This window comes from Paroedura picta, chromosome 16, assembly GCF_049243985.1.
Source record: "Paroedura picta isolate Pp20150507F chromosome 16, Ppicta_v3.0, whole genome shotgun sequence".
In the NCBI taxonomy this organism is placed as follows: Eukaryota; Metazoa; Chordata; class Lepidosauria; order Squamata; family Gekkonidae; genus Paroedura; species Paroedura picta.
The window spans coordinates 10,457,136-10,475,880 of record NC_135384.1 but is presented as its reverse complement, the minus strand read 5'-3'; the positions used below and the strand labels follow the sequence as shown (position 1 = coordinate 10,475,880).

Genomic DNA, 18,745 nt, shown 5'->3' with positions numbered 1-18,745 from the left:
TTTAGATTAAAACAACCCACAGAAATAATGGAGTAATTAGTTGAAGAGAAGAATAAGGTACAGTATTATGCACAGAATTCCAGGTATCAGGGAAGAAAACTCACAGATAGATTTGGTCAGCAGTGTAATCGGCTGCCTAAAGTGGCGGTGTGCTCCCCATCACTGGAGACCTTTAAGCAGAGGTTGGACTGAGATTTATCATGAATAGTTGAGGTTGACCCTGCATTGAGCAGGGGGTTGTATCAGATAGCCTTTATCACCCCTTCCAACTCCATGTTTCTATAAAAGTGCATTCTATAAAAGTAACAATATAGCAGGGTAGGAGTTGAAAGAAAACTACCATAAAAGAGAATAGGAGAAGAGAATACAATTGATGATCAGAGCCCTGTTTAATTCTCATGCGGTTCTAATGAAAAAGTCATCACCTTAAAATAAGTTCTTGTTATTTATCGTGTCAGTGACTTCAGGAAATCTATTGGAAACTAGGAAGAAAACAATCATTTGGGCAATTTGGGTGGAGATAATTATAACCCATTTGGGACTGCTTCTGGGACCCCTCCTTGCTACTCTGCAAAGTAAATATGTAGACAGGATAATTTCTTGTCTCCAGAGTCCAACAGGCAAACTTTTACTTTCTTATTGCTACTGATACAACAACTGATACAGAACAACTGATACAGAAACTCCTTTTTTTACATATATAATCGTGGTATAAAATTATATGATTGTAAACAAAAGGCTGGATTTCTGGTGGAGAGGAGCATAGTTGCAGCCATTTCGACAGTCCCTTGCTCCTCCTTAGTCACCAACTATGAAACTTGCCTATGATAGTCAACCTGGACACCCCCATTCATTAATTTTGAAGCATGCTTAATGTGCCAAGATTCAGTATGGTGCATTGTTTGACAGCAGTGGCCTCTGATCTGGAGAGTGTGGGTTTGATTCCACATTTCCCCACTTGAAGCTAGCTGGGTGATGTGGGCTAGTCACAGTTCTGTTAGAACTGTTCTCACAGAGCAGTTTTTATAGAGTGTTTGTTGTAGGGATTGGAAGGGATAGTTGCTTGTAAACTGATTTGTAATTTATTCAGGTAGTGAAATGAGAGATATAAAAGAAGAATAAGAAAAAAAACAGTTGGATCTTATATGCTGCTTTTCCCTACCAGAAGGTGCCTCAAAATGGATTCCAAATGACTTAAAATTAGAACTATGACCTCACACCAAACCTGGTACTCAACTGGAGGCCAATGTAGCTGCTGCAGATCTTCTGTGTGCTCTCATGGTGTCCACGTGAGGATTCATGTAGCAGCATTTTGTACCACTTGTAATTTCTAGGTTACAGAAAAGAGTAGGCCCTTGTAGTGAAAGTTACAGTAACCCACACTAGAGGTGAATGTCATATGGATCACCATGGTTGGTACTCCAGGGCTATATAGGGCACTAGTAGCTTAGCCTGGTGAAGATGGAATCATGTTAGCTTTGCTGTCTTCTTGAACTGAGCCTCTATAGATAAAGAGGGATCAAAAAGCACACAGAAGTCCTACCATATGTGCAATTTTAAGTTGAATTCTGTCCAGGCTGGGAAGGTGTGCTTTCTGTTCTGAACCTTTCCTCCCCAGCCACAAGACCTCCTTCTTTAAAAGGTTTAGTTTCTGAGGACTTCCCTTGAGCCTCCCTGGATTGATGGGCTGAAAGCTAGGTCTGTTTACCTTGTTTGCTGCAGCCAATAAACACACTAGGAGTGGAAATCTAAGAGAAAATACTTTATTCTACACAGAAACTGAAGTCATTCTCTTTGTTTGTTATATATAAGAAATTAATTAACACCAGAGCTGAAAAGATAGAAGAATTTACAGCAGGGTCTGGCATTGTTACAAACAAGTTACAAAAGGAACATTTAGAGGTATCAAAACAATCAAAACACATATATCCTTAAATATTTCTGATGAAAGATTTCAACATGTGGTTTCAACATCTGGAAAGATGTATCTAAATGTTACTAAGATTTATCAGACTTCAGGCCCTGTTGAGAGAAGACAGCCACTTAAGAAAAGTTCACATGAATATATTTCAATTCACAGCTGTGACAAAAGGCATGACACAAGGATTACCTGAAGATGTGCTGATCTGGAAAGTTTCTCTAATTGACCAATAAAATAGTTATTTCTCATTTTCCAAGGCTGAGCCAGAGCTCACAGAGAAAAGGAGACTTCATCACTGTGTGGGTCTTATTTTGATATATCCATTACAGGTCTCAGTAGACATGATAAATAATTGTCAGAGCATTGAGCTGGTAAAGCCTTTTTAGTAGAGCAAGAAATATTTTTCTTTCTACAATACTAAGCCAATATCTTTTGCTATTATTTACAAATTTTAGGCAGAATAATGATGGTGTAAAACCAGCCCTAGGCTTATTGGAGAGGGAGAAGGTAAAGGAGACTCTGATCGTATCATGTAGGCAATGAAGACGTTTCTTATCTTTTTTCAAAATTAAATATATCAAAATTAAATTATACAATTGAGATCCCATTGTCTGAATTATTAGACATAAGTAGTCACTTGGAGGAAATGAGGTAGGAAAAATTACTCATATTATACAAATATCCATTTGAATAAAGGATCCAGAAAAGGCAGGACAGCATGCCAATTTTCTGGTCAAGTTTAGAACTTCACAACTCACCTACCTTGGCACAGATCAGGTAGATGCTTCTTTTGCTGTGAGAATATTTCTTTTCACAGAAACAGCATACTTTCAAGAATCTTGAATTATTCTTTACAGTAATATTCATAAAGCCCAAAATTTGGTATCTAGAAGAATAGAGCTAGAATCCTCACATGACCCTAATCATCTGCTCGCGAACGTTCATCTCTGGCCTCAGCAAAATGATGTAGCATTTTGGGAAAAAGATACAACCCAGTAAACCAGATCCAGAGGACAAGATGGAGAAGATCTCCACGGCCACCATGAATTTGCCTTTAGAGCTCAAATAGCTTGGAATAAAGGAAAACCAAACACTGCAAAAGACCAACATACTGAAAGTGATGAACTTGGCTTCATTGAAACTGTCAGGTAACTTCCTGGCAATAAAAGCCACTGTGAAGCTGACACTGGCCAGAAAGCCCAGATAGCCAAGTACAGAGTAAAACATGACAGCAGAACCTTCATTACATTCCAGGATAATTGTCTTGGGTTGGGAATGCATATTCATTTGAGGGAATGGGGGAGAAATGCAGACCCAAAGAGTACAAATAATTGCTTGAATTAAGGAGCCAGAAAGGACAATAGAATGGGCCAGTTTTTTACCCACCCATCTCCTCATGTGGGACCCTGGCTTGGTAGCCATGAAGGCCAGGACCACAGTGATGGTTTTGGCTAGGATAGTAGAAAGAGCCACACAGAAGATGAGACCAAAGGTTGTTTGGCGCAGAAGGCAGGTCACCTTCCCTGGTTTTCCAATAAACAGAAAAGAGCTCAGGGAGCAAAGGAGAAGGGAGAGCAGGAGAATGTATGTGAGGCTCCGGTTGTTGGCTTTGACAATGGGAGTGTTCTTGTATTTCATGAATGTTCCAAGCACCAAAATTGTTAGCAGACAGGAAGATACAGCCAAGGTAACGAAGATGATCCCTAAAGAATCATTGTAAGAAAGGTAGGTTGGCATCTTGGGAAGGCATTCATGATGGCCATCGCTGGGATAGTGATCATCTGGACATTTGACACAAGTTTCCATGTCTGAAGGAATAAAAGAAAAGATAATTCAGTATTTCAAAACTGTGACAAGCATCTAAGCAACAATGAAAGGGATGAGCTTGAATTTAATGCATTTCATTTCTTCGTATTCCTTCTAGTCCTTACTAAATTGATGTCAATATCCTGAAATAATGGTGTAGCTATTGTCTTTTGGTGAATGGCCAGGTACACAGCCTGACACACCTGGTAAATCACAGAATAACTATATCTGTTCTGATTGGTGGAGACTTTAGGGCTATGATTTTACATATATCCAATACAGAGAGGTTGCTAGAACGCTATAACATATATTGAATTGGTTGTAACTCTGTCCATATGAAAACCTCTATTTACTTATCTCTGAATCACAGAGTAACATAGGTTCTCCGATTATTTCTGCCTGTTCTACCAAAATGTTTCATAACAGGCCTCATACCCTTCTGCCCAGAGATCATCCCTTCTGGACAGGGAGTACAATCATAGCAGCAAAATTTACTTCCCTCTTTCTTTGTCTTGCTGTAGCCAGGCTGGCATGGTTCATTGCAGACAGAAATGGGAAGCACCTGTCCTTAAATAGAAAGGGAGGTTAGCACCAAGCTGATAAGGAAAAAAAATGGCTAATTCTATCATGGCCTAAAAAGTTAATATATAAATGAACATAAACACAGAAAGATGTAATTCTCCCCTAGTTATTGGTCATTTAAATATTGGTTTTGTTTGCAGAGTAGGGGTGGGCTTAATCACAAAAGAAGGAATTGAATTGATAAACACCGAACACTGGTCTCCTTCTCTCACCTGGTTAAAGTTTTTATGCCACACAATTTTATCCTCTGCCAGAGTCAGCTCTTTGCCTGAAGGGGCCAGAGGATCCAGTCGTCCCACTTTTATTCTAGTAAAGGACCCATTTGACAAGGTCACCCAATTGGTCAAATCAAAAACAGAAACTAATTCTCTATCTTGATCAAATCTTATGGTTTCTCCGACACTATTGTTGAAGTAGATTCTCCTTAAAAAGTTGTGTAACTAGATTGAAAATGAAATAAAACAGAAAGAAGAGCTAAAATGCTGATAAATCTGTATCCTGATTAAGAAAATTTCAAATCTTGAATATTTGCTACTAGGTAGCAAACCATGAAGACAACACAAACTTAAAAGCATCTACTTTCTTTTTTGCAGGATGGAATGTTTTTATTGGAAGGGAAATGGGAAGAATTCCAGCTATCTTTGATGAACAGTCTGAATAACTGCTGTACCTGCCATGGCTGTATATTCAGAACATCCAGCTGCCCACCTTCTACATGTTTTATGTATTTTGATTCATATGTGTGGATATTGTGCAAAGCATGGGCCACAGCATAGACAGCATTGTAGACATTATAGCTGCGGCCAGTCATCTGCATTTCAAACAAAGGGCCAGGAAGACTCTCCAGTTTCTCCTCCCCACTGCAAGTTTCCTTCATATCCTCTTGCTCATGTTTCAATGAACAGCTGAACGCTTGCTCCCAAAAGTTCTGGATGAAAGTATCTCCTCCAGCCCAGGAAGGTCTTATGGTCTGCAGGAATTCTTGGAATCCAGGAGGCTGATTAGAATGAACAGTAAAGGATAAGGAACCATGGAAGGTGTCTGTATCTGTAATCCTGAAGACAGAGAATGACTCGAAGTCCCAGTGTGATGTTACTATCCACACTTTACTCAGAGGTGGAAATAACGTGAATGAAGCTAGATAAAAATAGACCCTTAGAGCCATCATGGTTGGAGTTTCTCCATGCACAAAGATTACATTGGTGTTTCTGTCCATAAGAACTGGGTACCATTCAGCCTGATTTACACTGAGTTCTGCAATCTCTTTTAGGTAAGTCATCTTGGGTAATTTGTATGTGAATGCAAAACAAATGCTATTCTCAGAGAGGAGAGGTACTATTCTCTGCAAAAACTGGTTTCCGTTGTCATCATCGATAGCTAGGAGGCCAATCCATGTCCACCTAAAATGATGAAGTAACTGTACAGCTCCCCTGTACTGATAGGTGTCATCAGGCACCATCTGATATATGGACAGAAATTGTTGTTTGTCAGCCTTTGCAAGAGAAAATGAGCCATGAGTAAGCTGGGGGGGAAATGTTGAATGAATGAAATCAGAACATTCCATGATTTGCTAGAATTTTGATGCCTATGTCCCCTTCATGGTTATAGCTTACCTGAGGAGTCTTGTAGATGTTGAGGATTGAGGCCATATGAGCAGAGGTGTCAGACAAAAGCCCTCCTATGACAGCTATGACTTTCTGCCGGTTATCACAGCTGAAGTTAGGGGCCAGCTTCTGCTGGGCAGAAAGTAAGCTGAGTGTGGCCTTAAAAGTCATCCTTCCCAGGCTGTAGCTGTTGAGGATGTAGAGTCCCAGACTGATGTTTGGTAAGAAGTTGGGATTGTCATTCAGCTCTTTTACAGCAAAAGCCAAGGCCAAAATGTGCTGGTAGTTTTTCGTGATTGACCTGCAAAGAAGGACTTTTGAAAATCAATCAAATTTTGCTTTACTGTGTTCATCCTCCGAAATGATCTTCTAATTTATGAATTAGTTTCTTTGTCCATGCCTTTAGGAAATAGTTCGCTTGCATAAATACACATTTTTATACTGCTTAGTAATGAAAAAATTGTTCACCATACTAGTCAGAAAGAGAATATGAAATAGCCTACATATTGTAGAGGTTAATGTCCTAAACTCAAATCTGGGAGAATCCATTATGACTTCTCACTATACCATGAATGCTCACTATGACCATTTATTCACTGGGAACTTGAATACCCCAGCTCCCATGCAGGAGCAGAAAATGGGAGTGGATGAGACACACCAGGCCAAATGCTCCCCCATGTGGGTGCAGGAAGATTTGGGGCAACCTGCCACAACTAAAACTCGAGCCTGCAGCCCAGCATGAAACCCCCAGTGCATAAACGGTCTATGTGACTTCGGTCACTCAGATATTAAAAGCCTAAGCTACCTCTCAAAGTTGTGGTGAGGAGAAAAAGGAAGAGAGAAAAGCAATGGAAGCCCCTTTAAATTCCTACTAGGCAGAAACCTGAAGTATCCTTGAAGCAATAAAACAATGAGAACTCAATCTGTGCCTGATTACTCATTGATGGAACAGGATGATCAAATTAATCAAGGAAAGGAAATCAAAATCTTTACCCAGGTTCATCAAGTACCATACGTGCTGGATGTTCTAGGAAAGTTGGCGGGTTACTGAAGTAAGTAACTTGAGTGGCGATCCCACCAATAAGAATGTCGCCTGGCTGATAGAAGTTGTGAGGAATAGGAAAGGGATCATCATATATGGAGCAATTAATGGAAGACATTGGGCACACTATACGACACGGTAGCACCAGCAGCATCGTAAGTAGCAGCAGCATCTCAATGACAATTCCTTTCCAGCTGCAGACAACTGCTTTCCCATCCACCAAATTGTATCACTTCAGTTTTGCTACATTATTCCTCATGTGGCTGAAGACGTTGTTGGTTCTTTGGATTAACACCTGTTAGAGAAGGAAATGTCTTCCTGCTGCTCCTGTACTAGAATTCATAATTGTTATTCATATTATAATACTGTATTGATGGACCAACTAGATCAATATGCAAAAAGTATACAAAAGGATATTTAAATATTTCTGGTAATTTAAGATTCAAGGGAAAATACATTCTATCAAATCAGAGGGCATTTGATAAACGTCATTCTGAAATCTAAGGCATAACTAAATTGCTTAGTACAGCATCTTTATTATGTTGGGTATGGCTTTTTGGGAACAGATATTTCATTGTTGAGATTTTCTTTAGATTAAAACAACCAACAGAAATAATGGAGTAATTAGTTGAAGAGACGAATAAGGTACAGTATTATGCACAGAATTCCAGGTATCAGGGAAGAAAACTCACAGATAGATAAGTTCAGCAGTGTAATCGGCTGCCTAAAGTGGCGGTGTGCTCTCCATTAATGGAGATCTTTAAGCAGAGGTTGGACTGAGATTTATCATGAATAGTTGAAGTTGACCCTGCATTGAGCAGGGGGTTGGACTAGATGGCCTTTATCACCCCTTCCAACCCTATGTTTCCATAAAAGTGCATGCTATAAAAGTAACAATATAGCAGAGTAGGAGTTGAAAGAAAACTACCATAAAAGAGAATGGGAGAAGAGAAAACAATTGATGATCAGAGCCCTGTTTAATTCTCATGCAGTTCTAATGAAAAAGTCATCATCTTAAAAGAAGTTCTTGTTATTTATTGTGTCAGTGACTTCAGGAAATCTATTGCAAACCAGGAAGAAAACAACCATTTGGGCAATTTGGGTGGAGATAATTATAACCCATTTGGGACTGCTTCTGGGACTTGCCGCTCTGCAAAGTAAATATGTAGACAGGATAATTTCTTGTCTCCAGAGTCCAACAGGCAAACTTTTACTTTCTTATTGCTAAATGGCAATGAACTCTCTCCCTAGGCAGTGCTGATTCAGGTCAAATAGTGACCTACACGAATGATTTCATCCACCTAGAATACAGTTGTTGACCTTTCCTTGTGACCTTTACTTTACTTTTTGATTTTGTTTGTGGATGTCAGAAACCACACCCTTTTCAACTGGGAGTAACTAGACACAGTTACCTTCTCCTAAAATACTAGGCCTAAGATATATGCTGAAACTAATGATTTATTTTTTCCTCAAATCAGTCTGTGTTTCAAACATATGACATACCTGCATGTAATGCTATGCATGTCAGAGGATTCTGACATGTTTCATCCTGCCACTACCTTGGGAATATTGACTCAGGATGGTGTGTGTGCAGCTACAAATTAGTTTAGATGGATGGCAGAGACAGTCACAAAATATCAGGTAGGACAGTGTAGTCCCTACTCCTTTAAGATTCCCTGGGGAATAATATCACTAATAAACTACTGAAATTACTACAGGTTCATTATTCCTGGACATTCTAGAAAAATGCTACAAAATGGTCTTTCTTGGTCCCACTATCTGAATCTGATTTCTTCCTCTGGATCTTCTCCCACCCTTGGTATGTGATGACACTAGTGCTTCTGGATAGGCATCACTGTTTCCTTCTTGCCAGCAGCTTTTTCTTCACCTGGGATCCTGTTCCCTTCTCTCACTTCCTTACATTTTATTACTGACCTGAATCTGTAGCCTTTCTCCATCCTTCCTCTTCACTCAACTTTTATATATTTACTGCCACTCAGTATTGCTGTTCTTTCCAGCGAGTTTAATCCTGAGCTGATGTTTTGAGTTTTCAGCACCGTTCCTCAAAAGGGAATTTGTTTCAAGGACTATTTCCCTTGAATTTGGTCCTGAACTTCCCATGTGTTCCACATTTTCTTTGAAAAGGGGTCATTCAATTGCATTATCATGTACTTCATCTGATACAGGTAACAACTTAGTTGGCTACGTTTTCTGCCGCCACCTTAAAAATCCAATTATCTTAAGTAGCATAATTTTAAGTTCTATTTTATGATGTGTTTTAAATTGTATTATATTAAATTGCCATATCCTTTTGGTCTTTTATGTATTAACTTCATATAACTTGGTCTGAACGACTGTAATAAAGTTTGAACAATGAACAACTGATACAGAAACTCCTTTTTTTACATATATAATCGTGGTATAAAATTATATGATTGTAAACAAAAGGCTGGATTTCTGGTGGAGAGGAGCATAGTTGCAGCCATTTCGACAGTCCCTTGCTCCTCCTTAGACACCAACTATGAAACTTGCCTATGATAGTCAACCTGGACACCCCCATTCATTAATTTTGAAGCATGCTTAATGTGTCAAGTTCCAGTATGGTGCAGTGTTTAACAGCAGTGGCCTCTGATCTGGAGAGTGCGGGTTTGATTCCACATTTCCCCACTTGAAGCTAGCTGGGTGATGTGGGCTAGTCACAGTTCTGTTAGAACTGTTCTCACAGCGCAGCTTTTACAGAGTGTTTGTTGTGGGGATTGGAAGGGATAGTTGCTTGTAAACTGATTTGTAATTTCTTCAGGTAGTGAAATGAGAGATATAAAAGAAGAATAAGAAAAAAAAACAGTTGGATCTTATATGCTGCTTTTTCCTACCAGAAGGTGCCTCAAAGCGGATTCCAAATGACTTAAAATTAGAACTTAGACCTCAAACCAAACCTGATACTCAACTGGATGCCAATGTAGCTGCTGCAGATCTTCTGTGTGCTCTCATGGTGTCCACGTAAGGATTCATGTAGCAGCATTTTGTACCACTTGTAATTTCTAGGTTGCAGAAAAGAGTAGGCCCTTGTAGTGAAAGTTACAGTAATCCACACTAGTGGTGAATGTCATATGGATCACCATGGTTGGTGCTCCAGGGCTATAAAGGGCACTAGTAGCTTAGCCTGGTGAAGATGGAATCATGTTTTCTTGAACTGAGCCTCTATAGATAGGGAGGGATCAAAAAGCACACAGAAGTCCTACCATATGTGCAATTTTAAGTTCAACTCTGTCCGGGCTGGGAAGGTGTGCTTCCTGTTCTGGACCATTCCTCCCCAGCCACAAGACCTCCTTCTTTAAAAGGTTTAGCTTCTGAGGACTTCCCTTGAGCCACCCTGGATTGATGGGCTGAAAGCTGGGTCTGTTTACCTGGTTTGCTGCAGCCAATAAACACACTAGGAGTGGAAATCTAAGAGAAAATACTTTATTCTACACAGAAACAAAAGTCATTCTCTTTGTTTATTATATATAAGAAATTAATTAACACCAGAGCTGAAAAGAAAGAAGAATTTACAGCAGGGTCTGGCATTGTTACAAACAAGTTACAAAAGGAACATTCAGAGGTATCAAAACGATCAAAACACATATATCCTTAAATATTTCTGATGAAAGATTTCAACATGTGGTTTCAACATCTGGAAAGATGTATCTAAATGTTACTAAGATTTATCAGACTTCAGGTCCTATTGAGAGAAGACAGCCACTTAAGAAAAGTTCACATGAATATATTTTAATTCACAGCTGTGACAAAAGGCATGACACAAGGATTACCTGAAAATGTGCTGATCTGGAAAGTTTCTCTAATTGACCAATAGAATAGTTATTTCTCCTTTTCCAAGGCTGAGCCATGAGGTTCATGGGAAAAAGGATAAACATAGAGCTCACAGAGAAAAGGAGACTTCATCACTTTGTGGGTCTTATTTTGATATATCCATTAGAGGTCTCAGTAGACATGATAAATAATTGTCAGAGCATTGAGCTGGTACAGCCTTTTTAGTAGAGCAAGAAATGTTTTTCTTTCTACAATATTAAGCCAATATATTTTTCTAATCTTTACAATTTCTAGGTAGAACAATGATGGTGTAAAACCAGCCCTAGGGTTATTGGAGAGGGAAAAGGTAAAGGAGAGATGCTACTCTGATCGTACCATGTAGGCAATGAAGACGTTTCTTATCCTTTTTCAAAATTAAATATATCAAAATTAAATTATACCATTGAGAGCCCGTTGTCTGAATTACTAAACAAAAGTAGTCACTTGGAGGAAATGAGGTAGGAAAAATTACTCATATTATACAAATATCCATTTGAATAAAGGATCCAGAAAAGGAAGGACAGCATGCCCATTTTCTGGACAAGTTTAGAACTTCACAACTCACCTACCTTGGCACAGATCAAAAAGATGCTTCTTTTGCTGTGAGACTATTTCTTTTCACAGAAACAGCATACTTTGTAGAACCTTGAATGATTCTTTACAGTAATATTCATAAAGCCCAAAATGTGGTATCTAGAAGAATAGGGCTAGAATCCTCACATGACCCTAATCATCTGCTCGCGAACGTTCATCTCTGGTCTCAGCAAAATGATGTAGCATTTTGGGAAAAAGATGCAACCCAATAAACCGGCACCAGAGGACAAGATGGAGAAGATCTCCACAGCCACCATGAATTTGCCTTTAGAGCTCAAATAGCTTGGAATAAAGGAGAACCAAACACTGCAAAAGACCAACATACTGAAAGTGATGAACTTGGCTTCATTAAAACTGCCAGGTAACTTCCTGGCAAGAAAAGCCACTGTGAAGCTGACACTGGCCAGAAAGCCCAGAAAGCCAAGGACAGAGTAAAACATGGCAGCAGAACCCTCATTACATTCCAGGATAATTGTCTTGGGTTGGGAATGAATATTTATTTGTGGGAATGGGGGATAAATACAGATCCAAAGAGTACAAATAATTGCTTGAATTAAGGAGCCAGAAAGGACAATGGAATGGGCCAGTTTTTTACCCACCCATCTCCTCATGTGGGACCCTGGTTTGGTAGCCATGAAGGCCAGGACTACAGTGATGGTTTTGGCTAGGATAGTGGATAGAGCCACACAGAAGATGAAACCAAATGTTGTTTGGCGCAGAAGGCAGGTCACCTCCCCTGGTTTTCCAATAAACAGCAAGGAGCTGAGGAAGCAAAGGATGAGGGAGATCAGGAGAATGTAGGTGAGGCTCCGGTTGTTGGCTTTAACAATGGGAGTGTTCTTGTATTTGATGAATGTTCCAAGCACCAAAGTTGTTAGCATACAGGAAGATACAGCCAAGGTAACGAAGATGATCCCTAAAGGATCTTTGTAAGAAAGGTAGGTTGGGATCTTGGGAATGCATTCCTGATGGCCATCGCTGGAATAGTGATCATCTGGACATTTGACACAAGTATCCATGTCTGAAGGAATAAAAAAAAAAAGATAATTCAGTATTTCAAAACTGTGACAAGCATCTAAGCAACAATGAAAGAATGTTCTTGAATTTAATGCATTTCATTTCTTCCTATTCCTTCTAGTCCTTACTAAATTAATGTCAGTGTCTTGAAATAATGGTGTAGCTATTATTTTTTGGTGAATGGTGAGGTAAGCAGCCTGACACAGACTGTAATTCAAAGAATAACTGTATTTGTTCTGAATTGTGGGGACTTTAGGGCTATGTTTTTATGTATATCCAATACAGAGACGTTGCTAGAACACTATATCATACATTGAATTTCTTGTAGCCCTGTCCATATTCCCTGAATATAGGTAGTTACAGTATTTAATTCTATGTAATGAAAACCTGTATTTACTTATCTCCGAATCGCAGAGTAACATAGCTTCTCCAATTATATCTGCCTGTTCTACCAAAATGTTTCATAACAGGCCTCATACCCTTTTGCCCAGAGATCATCCCTTCTGGACAGGGAGTACAATCATAGCAGCAAAATTTACTTCCCTCCTTCTTTGTCTTGCTGTAGCCAGGCTGGCATGGTTCATTGAAGACAGAAATGGGAAGCACCTGTCCTTAAATAGAAAGGGAGGTTAGCACCAAGCTGATAAGGATAAAAAATGGCTAATTCTATCATGGCCTAAAAAGTTGATATTATAAATGAACATAAATACAATAAGATGTAATAGAATTGAAAAACACCGAACACTGGTCTCTTTCTCTCACCTGGTTAAAGCCTTTATGCCACACAATCTTATCCTCTACCAGATTTAGCTCTTTGCCTGAAGGGGCCTGGGGATCCAGTTGTCCCACTTTCACTCTAGCAAAGGACCCATTTGAGAAGGTAACCCAGTTGGTCAAATCAAAAACAGAAACTAATTCTCTATCTTGATCAAACATTATGGTTTCTCTGACAGTATTGTTGAAGTAGATTCTCCTTAAAAAGTTGTGTAACTAGATTGAAAATAAAATAAAACAGGAAGCAGAGTTAAAATGTTGAAAAATTTGTATCCCAATTAAGAAAATTTCAAATCTTGAATATTTGCTACTAGGTTGAAAACCATGAAGACAACACAAACATATAAGCATTTATTATCTTGTTGGCAGGATGGAATGTCTTAATTGAAAGGGAAAAGAAAAGAATTCCAGCTATTTTCGATGACCATGTGGAATATTTACTGTACCTGCCATGGCTGTATATTCAGAACATCCAGCTTCCCACCTTCAACATGTTTTCTGAATTTGGATTCATGTGTGTGGATATCGTGCAAAGCATGGGCCACAGCATGGACAGCATTGTAGACATTATAGCTGCGGCCAGTCATCTGCATTTCAAACAAAGGGCCAGGAAGCGTCTCCAGTTTCTCCTCCCCACTGCAGGTATCCTTCATATCCTCTTGCTCATGTGTCAATGAACAGAAGAATGCTTGCTCCCAAAAGTTCTTAATGAAAGCATCTCCTCCAGCTGAGGAAGGTCTTACGGTCTGGAGGAATTCTTGGAATCCAGGAGGCTGATTAGAATGAACAGTAAAGGATAAGGAACCATGGAGGGTGTCTGTATCTGTAATCCTGAAGACAGAGAATGACTCAAAGTCCCAGTGTGATGTAACTATCCACACTTTACTCAGAGGTGGAAATAAAGTGAATGAAACTAGATAAAAATAGATCCTTAGAAGTATCATGGTTGGAGTTTCTCCATGCACAAATATTACATTGGTGTTTCTGTCCATAAGAACTGGGTACCATTCAGCCTGATTTACAAGGAGTTCTGCAATCTCTTTTAGGTAAGTCATCTTGGGTAATTTGTATGTGAATGCAAAACAAATGCTGTTCTCAGAGAGGAGAGGTACTATTCTCTGCAAAAACTGGTTTCCGTTGTCATCATCGATAGCCAGGAGCCCAATCCAAGTCCACCTAAAACAGTGAAGTAACTGTACAGCTCCCCTGTACTGATAGGTGTCATCAGGCACCATCTGATATAAGGACGAAAATTGTTGTTTGTCAGCCTTTGCAAGGGAAAATGACCCATGAGTAAGCTGGGAAAAAATGTCGAATGAATGAAATCAGAACATTCCATGATTTGTAGAATTTTGAACCCTATGTCCCCTCCATGCTTGCAGCTTACCTGAGGAGTCTTGTAGATCTTGAGGATTGAGGCCATATGAGCAGAGGTGTCAGACAAAAGCCCTCCTATGACAGCTATGACTTTCTGCCGGTTATCACAGCTGAAGTTAGGGGCCAGCTTCTGCTCGGCAGAAAGTAAGCTGAGGGTGGCCTTAAAAGTCATCCTTCCAAGGCTGTAGCTGTTGAGGATGTAGAGCCCCAGACTGATATTTGGTAAGAAGTTGGGATTCTCATTCAGCTCTTTTACAGCAAATGCCAAGGCCAAAATATGCTGGTAGTTTTTTGTTATTGACCTACATAGTAGAGATTTAAAAAATCAATCAAATTTTAATTTACATTGTTCATCCTTCCAAATGATCTTCTAATTTATGAATTAGTTTTTTTGGGAAATACTTGGCTTGCATAAATACACATTTTTATACTGCATAGCAATGAAAAAACATAGCCGATACTCATCAACACCTCTCATTGAAGCTCGGGAGGACCATCTGGAAATGGACATGACCATCTGAGAAGCCATTAGTGGTTTACATTGAGTACACGTGGCATGAAGTGAGAACCGCAATATGTATATAAGTCACCATGTGCATGGGTCTCTGTCCCTGTGCCTGGGACGTTTCCAGACCAGCACCACTCCCACCTGTCCTATGATAATATGTATACAGCCTTTTCACAGATTTTGAGGTGTATGTTCCACAGTCAATATTTTTCACAGCTGTGGGTTTTCATGGGATGAGTCCCATTGGCAGGTGTCAAGTGTTTTCGGATTCCCTAGGGTTCAGGGCCTACTTGAAAGATGACAGATATATGAGCATGACTTTACCAGCAGGGAAGCCAGGGGCTCATTATGCCAGGTGGCCTCGGAGCAGTCAAATGATGTTGGTGCCTATAGGCTACCCCACATAGTTTAATTAACTTATTGGCACAGTTCTTTAGGCAAGGTGATCTGTTCTCCCAGCTGGGAATGATGTGAATCCCCAGGGTATCTCTGGATTCAACATGCTCCCTCTCCCATGCTATGCCAACCATCCCATGGGAAGATAATAAAGCTGTAGCCTTTTTTATCCCCAACATTGTTGTGCCCCATCTTATTCCATCTCATATTGCCCTCCTGCAAGTCTATTCTCTTTGTAATCATGTTGGGGATATTGAAGTTCATGATAGCTTTTCTTTGCCTTAGATGTGGATGCAGTTTTCATACTTTTTCCCTTGACCTCATTGTTATTAGTTTTGCTCAGTATCCTTTCTCATACGACTTCCTCAGTTTTTAACATGCCAGCCATTTATACATCATTCACTACTTTATGCTAAGTTGTGTGAATACCACTGGAGTTCAGTCAATATAAGAAACATTGAAGTTTAACAGAACAAGGGTAGTCCTCAGTAGCTAAACCTTCTGAAGATGGAGGTCCTTGGGCTGGGGAGGAAGGGTCTAGAACAGGAAGGACACCTTCCCAGCCTGGACAGAGTCCAAGTCACAACTTAACATATGGCCAGGTATCTAGGTGTGATTTTTGATGCTTTCCTAACTATAGATGCTGAAGTCATGAAAATAGCAAAGCTAGCATTTTTCTATCTTCATCAAGCTAAGCTACTAGTGCCTTTCTGGCACTAAGAAACATTAAATTTTAAAGGAACAAGAGACTCAGCATTTAAATTGATAAAAGGAAGAAAAATTGGTCTACCTACCAGTTGCAAACAGTAACATCAAATAAAATGTACAATAATCCCACCTCACTGATGGAACAGAAGGGGGGGAAACTGAAATCCTTACCCAGGTTCATCAAGCACCATACGTGATGGGTGTTCTAGGAAAGTTGGCGGGTTATTGAAGTAAAGAACCTGAGAGGCAATCCCACCAATAAGAAGGTCTCCTGGTTGATAAAAGTTATGAGGAATAGGAAAGGGATCATGATTTATGGAGCAATTAATGGAAGACATCCAACACACTATATGACACGGTAGCACCAGTAGCAGCAGCAGCAGCAGCAGCATCTAGATGACAAGACTTCCTTTCCAGGAGCAGATAACTGTTTCCCATCCAACAAATTATATCACATCAGTTTTGACATGTTATTCCGCATGCAGCCAATGACTTTGATCGTTCTTTGGATTAAAACCTGTCTGATATAGAAGGAAATGACTTCCTGATGCTCCTGAGCTAGAATTCATAATTGGTATTCATATTAGATTATTGTATTGATGAACCAACTAGATCAATATATAAAAAGAATATAAAAAGTTACTTAAACATTTTTGGTCATTTTATGATTCAAGGGCAAGTAAATTCTATCAAATCAGAGGACATTTGATAAAGACCATTCTGAAATCTATGGCATTACTTAATTTCAAAGAACATCTGTATTACGTTTGGGTATGGCTTTTTGATAACAGATTTTTCATTATTGAGATTTTCTTTAGATTAAAACCCCCCACAGAAATAATGGAGTAATTAGTTGAAGAGAAGCAATAAGGTCCAGTATTATGCATAGATTTCCAGATCAGACCAGATTTGGAGGAGTACCAAACACCCCAGAAGATAGAGATATAGTTCAACAAGATCTGAATATGCTGGAAAAGTAGGCAGATGAGAAAATCATGCAATTCAATAAATATAGGTGCAGAGTCCCTTTAACGAAGGCAGGGAGCTGTTTCTATTGACAGCAGAAGGCAGCATCTGCAGCAAGGGAGGCAATATGTAGAATTGTACTGGCTAAATATCAGGGAAGAAAATTCACAGTGCATTAAAAATGTAACAATATGAAAGGGTAGGATTTGAAACAAAGCTGCAGTAAAGGAGAGTGAGAGAAGGGAATACAATTGATCATCAGAGCCCTGTTTAATTCTCATGCAGTTCCAAAGAAAAAGTCATCATATACAACTTAAAAGAGGTTTTTGTTATTTATTGTGTCAGTGACATCAGGAAACCTATTTCAAACGAGGAAGAAAACAATCATTTAGATAATTTGGGTCAAGATAATTACCCTGCAAACCAGCCATGTAGACAGGATAATTTCTTGTCTCCAGAGTTCTAACAGGTAAACGTTTACTTTCTTGTTGCTAAAATGTCAATGAAGTCTCTCCCTAGGCAATGCAGATTCAGGCAAAGTAGGCACCTACATGAATTATTTCAACCACCTAGAAATCTGGTGTTGACCTTTCCTTGTGACCTCTACTTTACTTTGTGATTTTGTTTGTGTATGTAAGAAACCATGCCCTTTTCAATTGGGAGTAACCAGACACAGTGACCTTCTCCTAAAGTACTAGGCCAAAGATATAGGAGCTGAAACCAATGCCTTTAATGCTCCCCAAATGCTCCCCCTCCTTACAACATGTTATTCCATGTATGTCAAAGGTTTCTGACATTTTTCATCCTGTCACCAACTTGGGAATATTGACTCAGGATGCTTTGTGCAGCTACAAATTAGCTGCCACGGATGGTGGAATCAACCACAAAATATCAGGGAGGACTGTGCAGTCCTTGTACAGTGCATCAACTATGAAACTGGCATGTGATAGTCAACCTGGACAAACCGATTAATTCATTATGAAGCTTGCTTACCGTGTCAAGATTCAGCATGGTGCTCTGATCTGGAGTGCGTGGGTTTGATTCTACACTCTCCCACATGAGACTAGCTGGGTGAAATGGGCTAGTCATAGTCCTATTACAGCTGTTCTTACCGAGCTGTTCTTACAAAGTGTCTGTTGTGGGGGTCAGAAGGGATGTTTGCTTGTAAGCTGCCTTTGGATTTCTTCAGGTAGTGAAATGAGGGATATAAGAGACGTTTTGGCCACTTACTGAAAACCATAAACCTCTTCTTTTTGTAGTTCACTTGTAGTTGCTTTTCTTTACAGTAACTGCTAAGCCTCTTTAGCGTTCTTTTGAGTCCTACAGTAGAGCAATGAATACTTTTCCTGTTACAATAGTGGGCATATCTCCCTTTTGCTATTCTTTCCAGTTACTAGGAAGAGGAATAAGGCTGTAAAACCAGCACTAGGGGTTATTGCAGCCGGAGAAGGTAAATGAGAAATGCTACTCTGATCTTATGAAGGCAATGAAGAAGTTCTTTTTTCTTTTCAGAATAAAATCAATCAATCAATATTTATTTACGGTCATTGAAACCAAAATGAAAATACAAGCAATTAAAAAGACAATTTAAAAAAAGAAAA

General features: G+C 39.4%; 2 protein-coding genes across 2 annotated transcripts; both read right to left on the bottom strand.

The window, feature by feature from the left end:
- Positions 1–2,830: 2,830 nt before the first annotated feature.
- Positions 2,831–7,109, bottom strand: LOC143825167 (vomeronasal type-2 receptor 26-like). Its single transcript, XM_077313194.1, has 6 exons — positions 6,907–7,109; positions 5,923–6,214; positions 5,406–5,831; positions 4,522–4,749; positions 4,163–4,289; positions 2,831–3,729 (listed from the first exon to the last, which is right to left on the bottom strand). The coding sequence occupies exons 1-6, from the start codon at positions 7,107–7,109 to the stop codon at positions 2,831–2,833; spliced, it is 2,175 nt and encodes a 724-aa protein (XP_077169309.1).
- A 4,411-nt stretch (positions 7,110–11,520) lies between these two features.
- On the bottom strand, positions 11,521–18,233 carry LOC143825166 (vomeronasal type-2 receptor 26-like). Its single transcript, XM_077313193.1, has 7 exons — positions 18,110–18,233; positions 16,350–16,449; positions 14,577–14,868; positions 13,933–14,487; positions 13,178–13,405; positions 12,895–13,021; positions 11,521–12,419 (listed from the first exon to the last, which is right to left on the bottom strand). The coding sequence occupies exons 1-7, from the start codon at positions 18,231–18,233 to the stop codon at positions 11,521–11,523; spliced, it is 2,325 nt and encodes a 774-aa protein (XP_077169308.1).
- Positions 18,234–18,745: the final 512 nt, after the last annotated feature.

What these genes read in the sequence shown, in the direction of transcription:
- LOC143825167 (XM_077313194.1), bottom strand. Translation starts at nt 7,109, where the DNA reads ATGCTGCTGGTGCTACCGTGTCGTATAGTGTGCCCAATGTCTTCCATT. An exon ending in ATGGTACTTGATGAACCTGG is followed by an intron (nt 6,215 to 6,906) that starts GTAAAGATTTTG and finishes CCTTCTTTGCAG; the next exon opens with GTCAATCACGAAAAACTACC. An exon ending in GGCATAAAAACTTTAACCAG is followed by an intron (nt 4,290 to 4,521) that starts GTGAGAGAAGGA and finishes ATTTAAGGACAG; the next exon opens with GTGCTTCCCATTTCTGTCTG.
- LOC143825166 (XM_077313193.1), bottom strand. Translation starts at nt 18,233, where the DNA reads ATGACTAGCCCATTTCACCCAGCTAGTCTCATGTGGGAGAGTGTAGAA. An exon ending in GCTTCATAATGAATTAATCG is followed by an intron (nt 16,450 to 18,109) that starts GTTTGTCCAGGT and finishes TTTATCAACCAG; the next exon opens with GAGACCTTCTTATTGGTGGG. An exon ending in AGATCTACAAGACTCCTCAG is followed by an intron (nt 14,488 to 14,576) that starts GTAAGCTGCAAG and finishes ATTTTTTCCCAG; the next exon opens with CTTACTCATGGGTCATTTTC.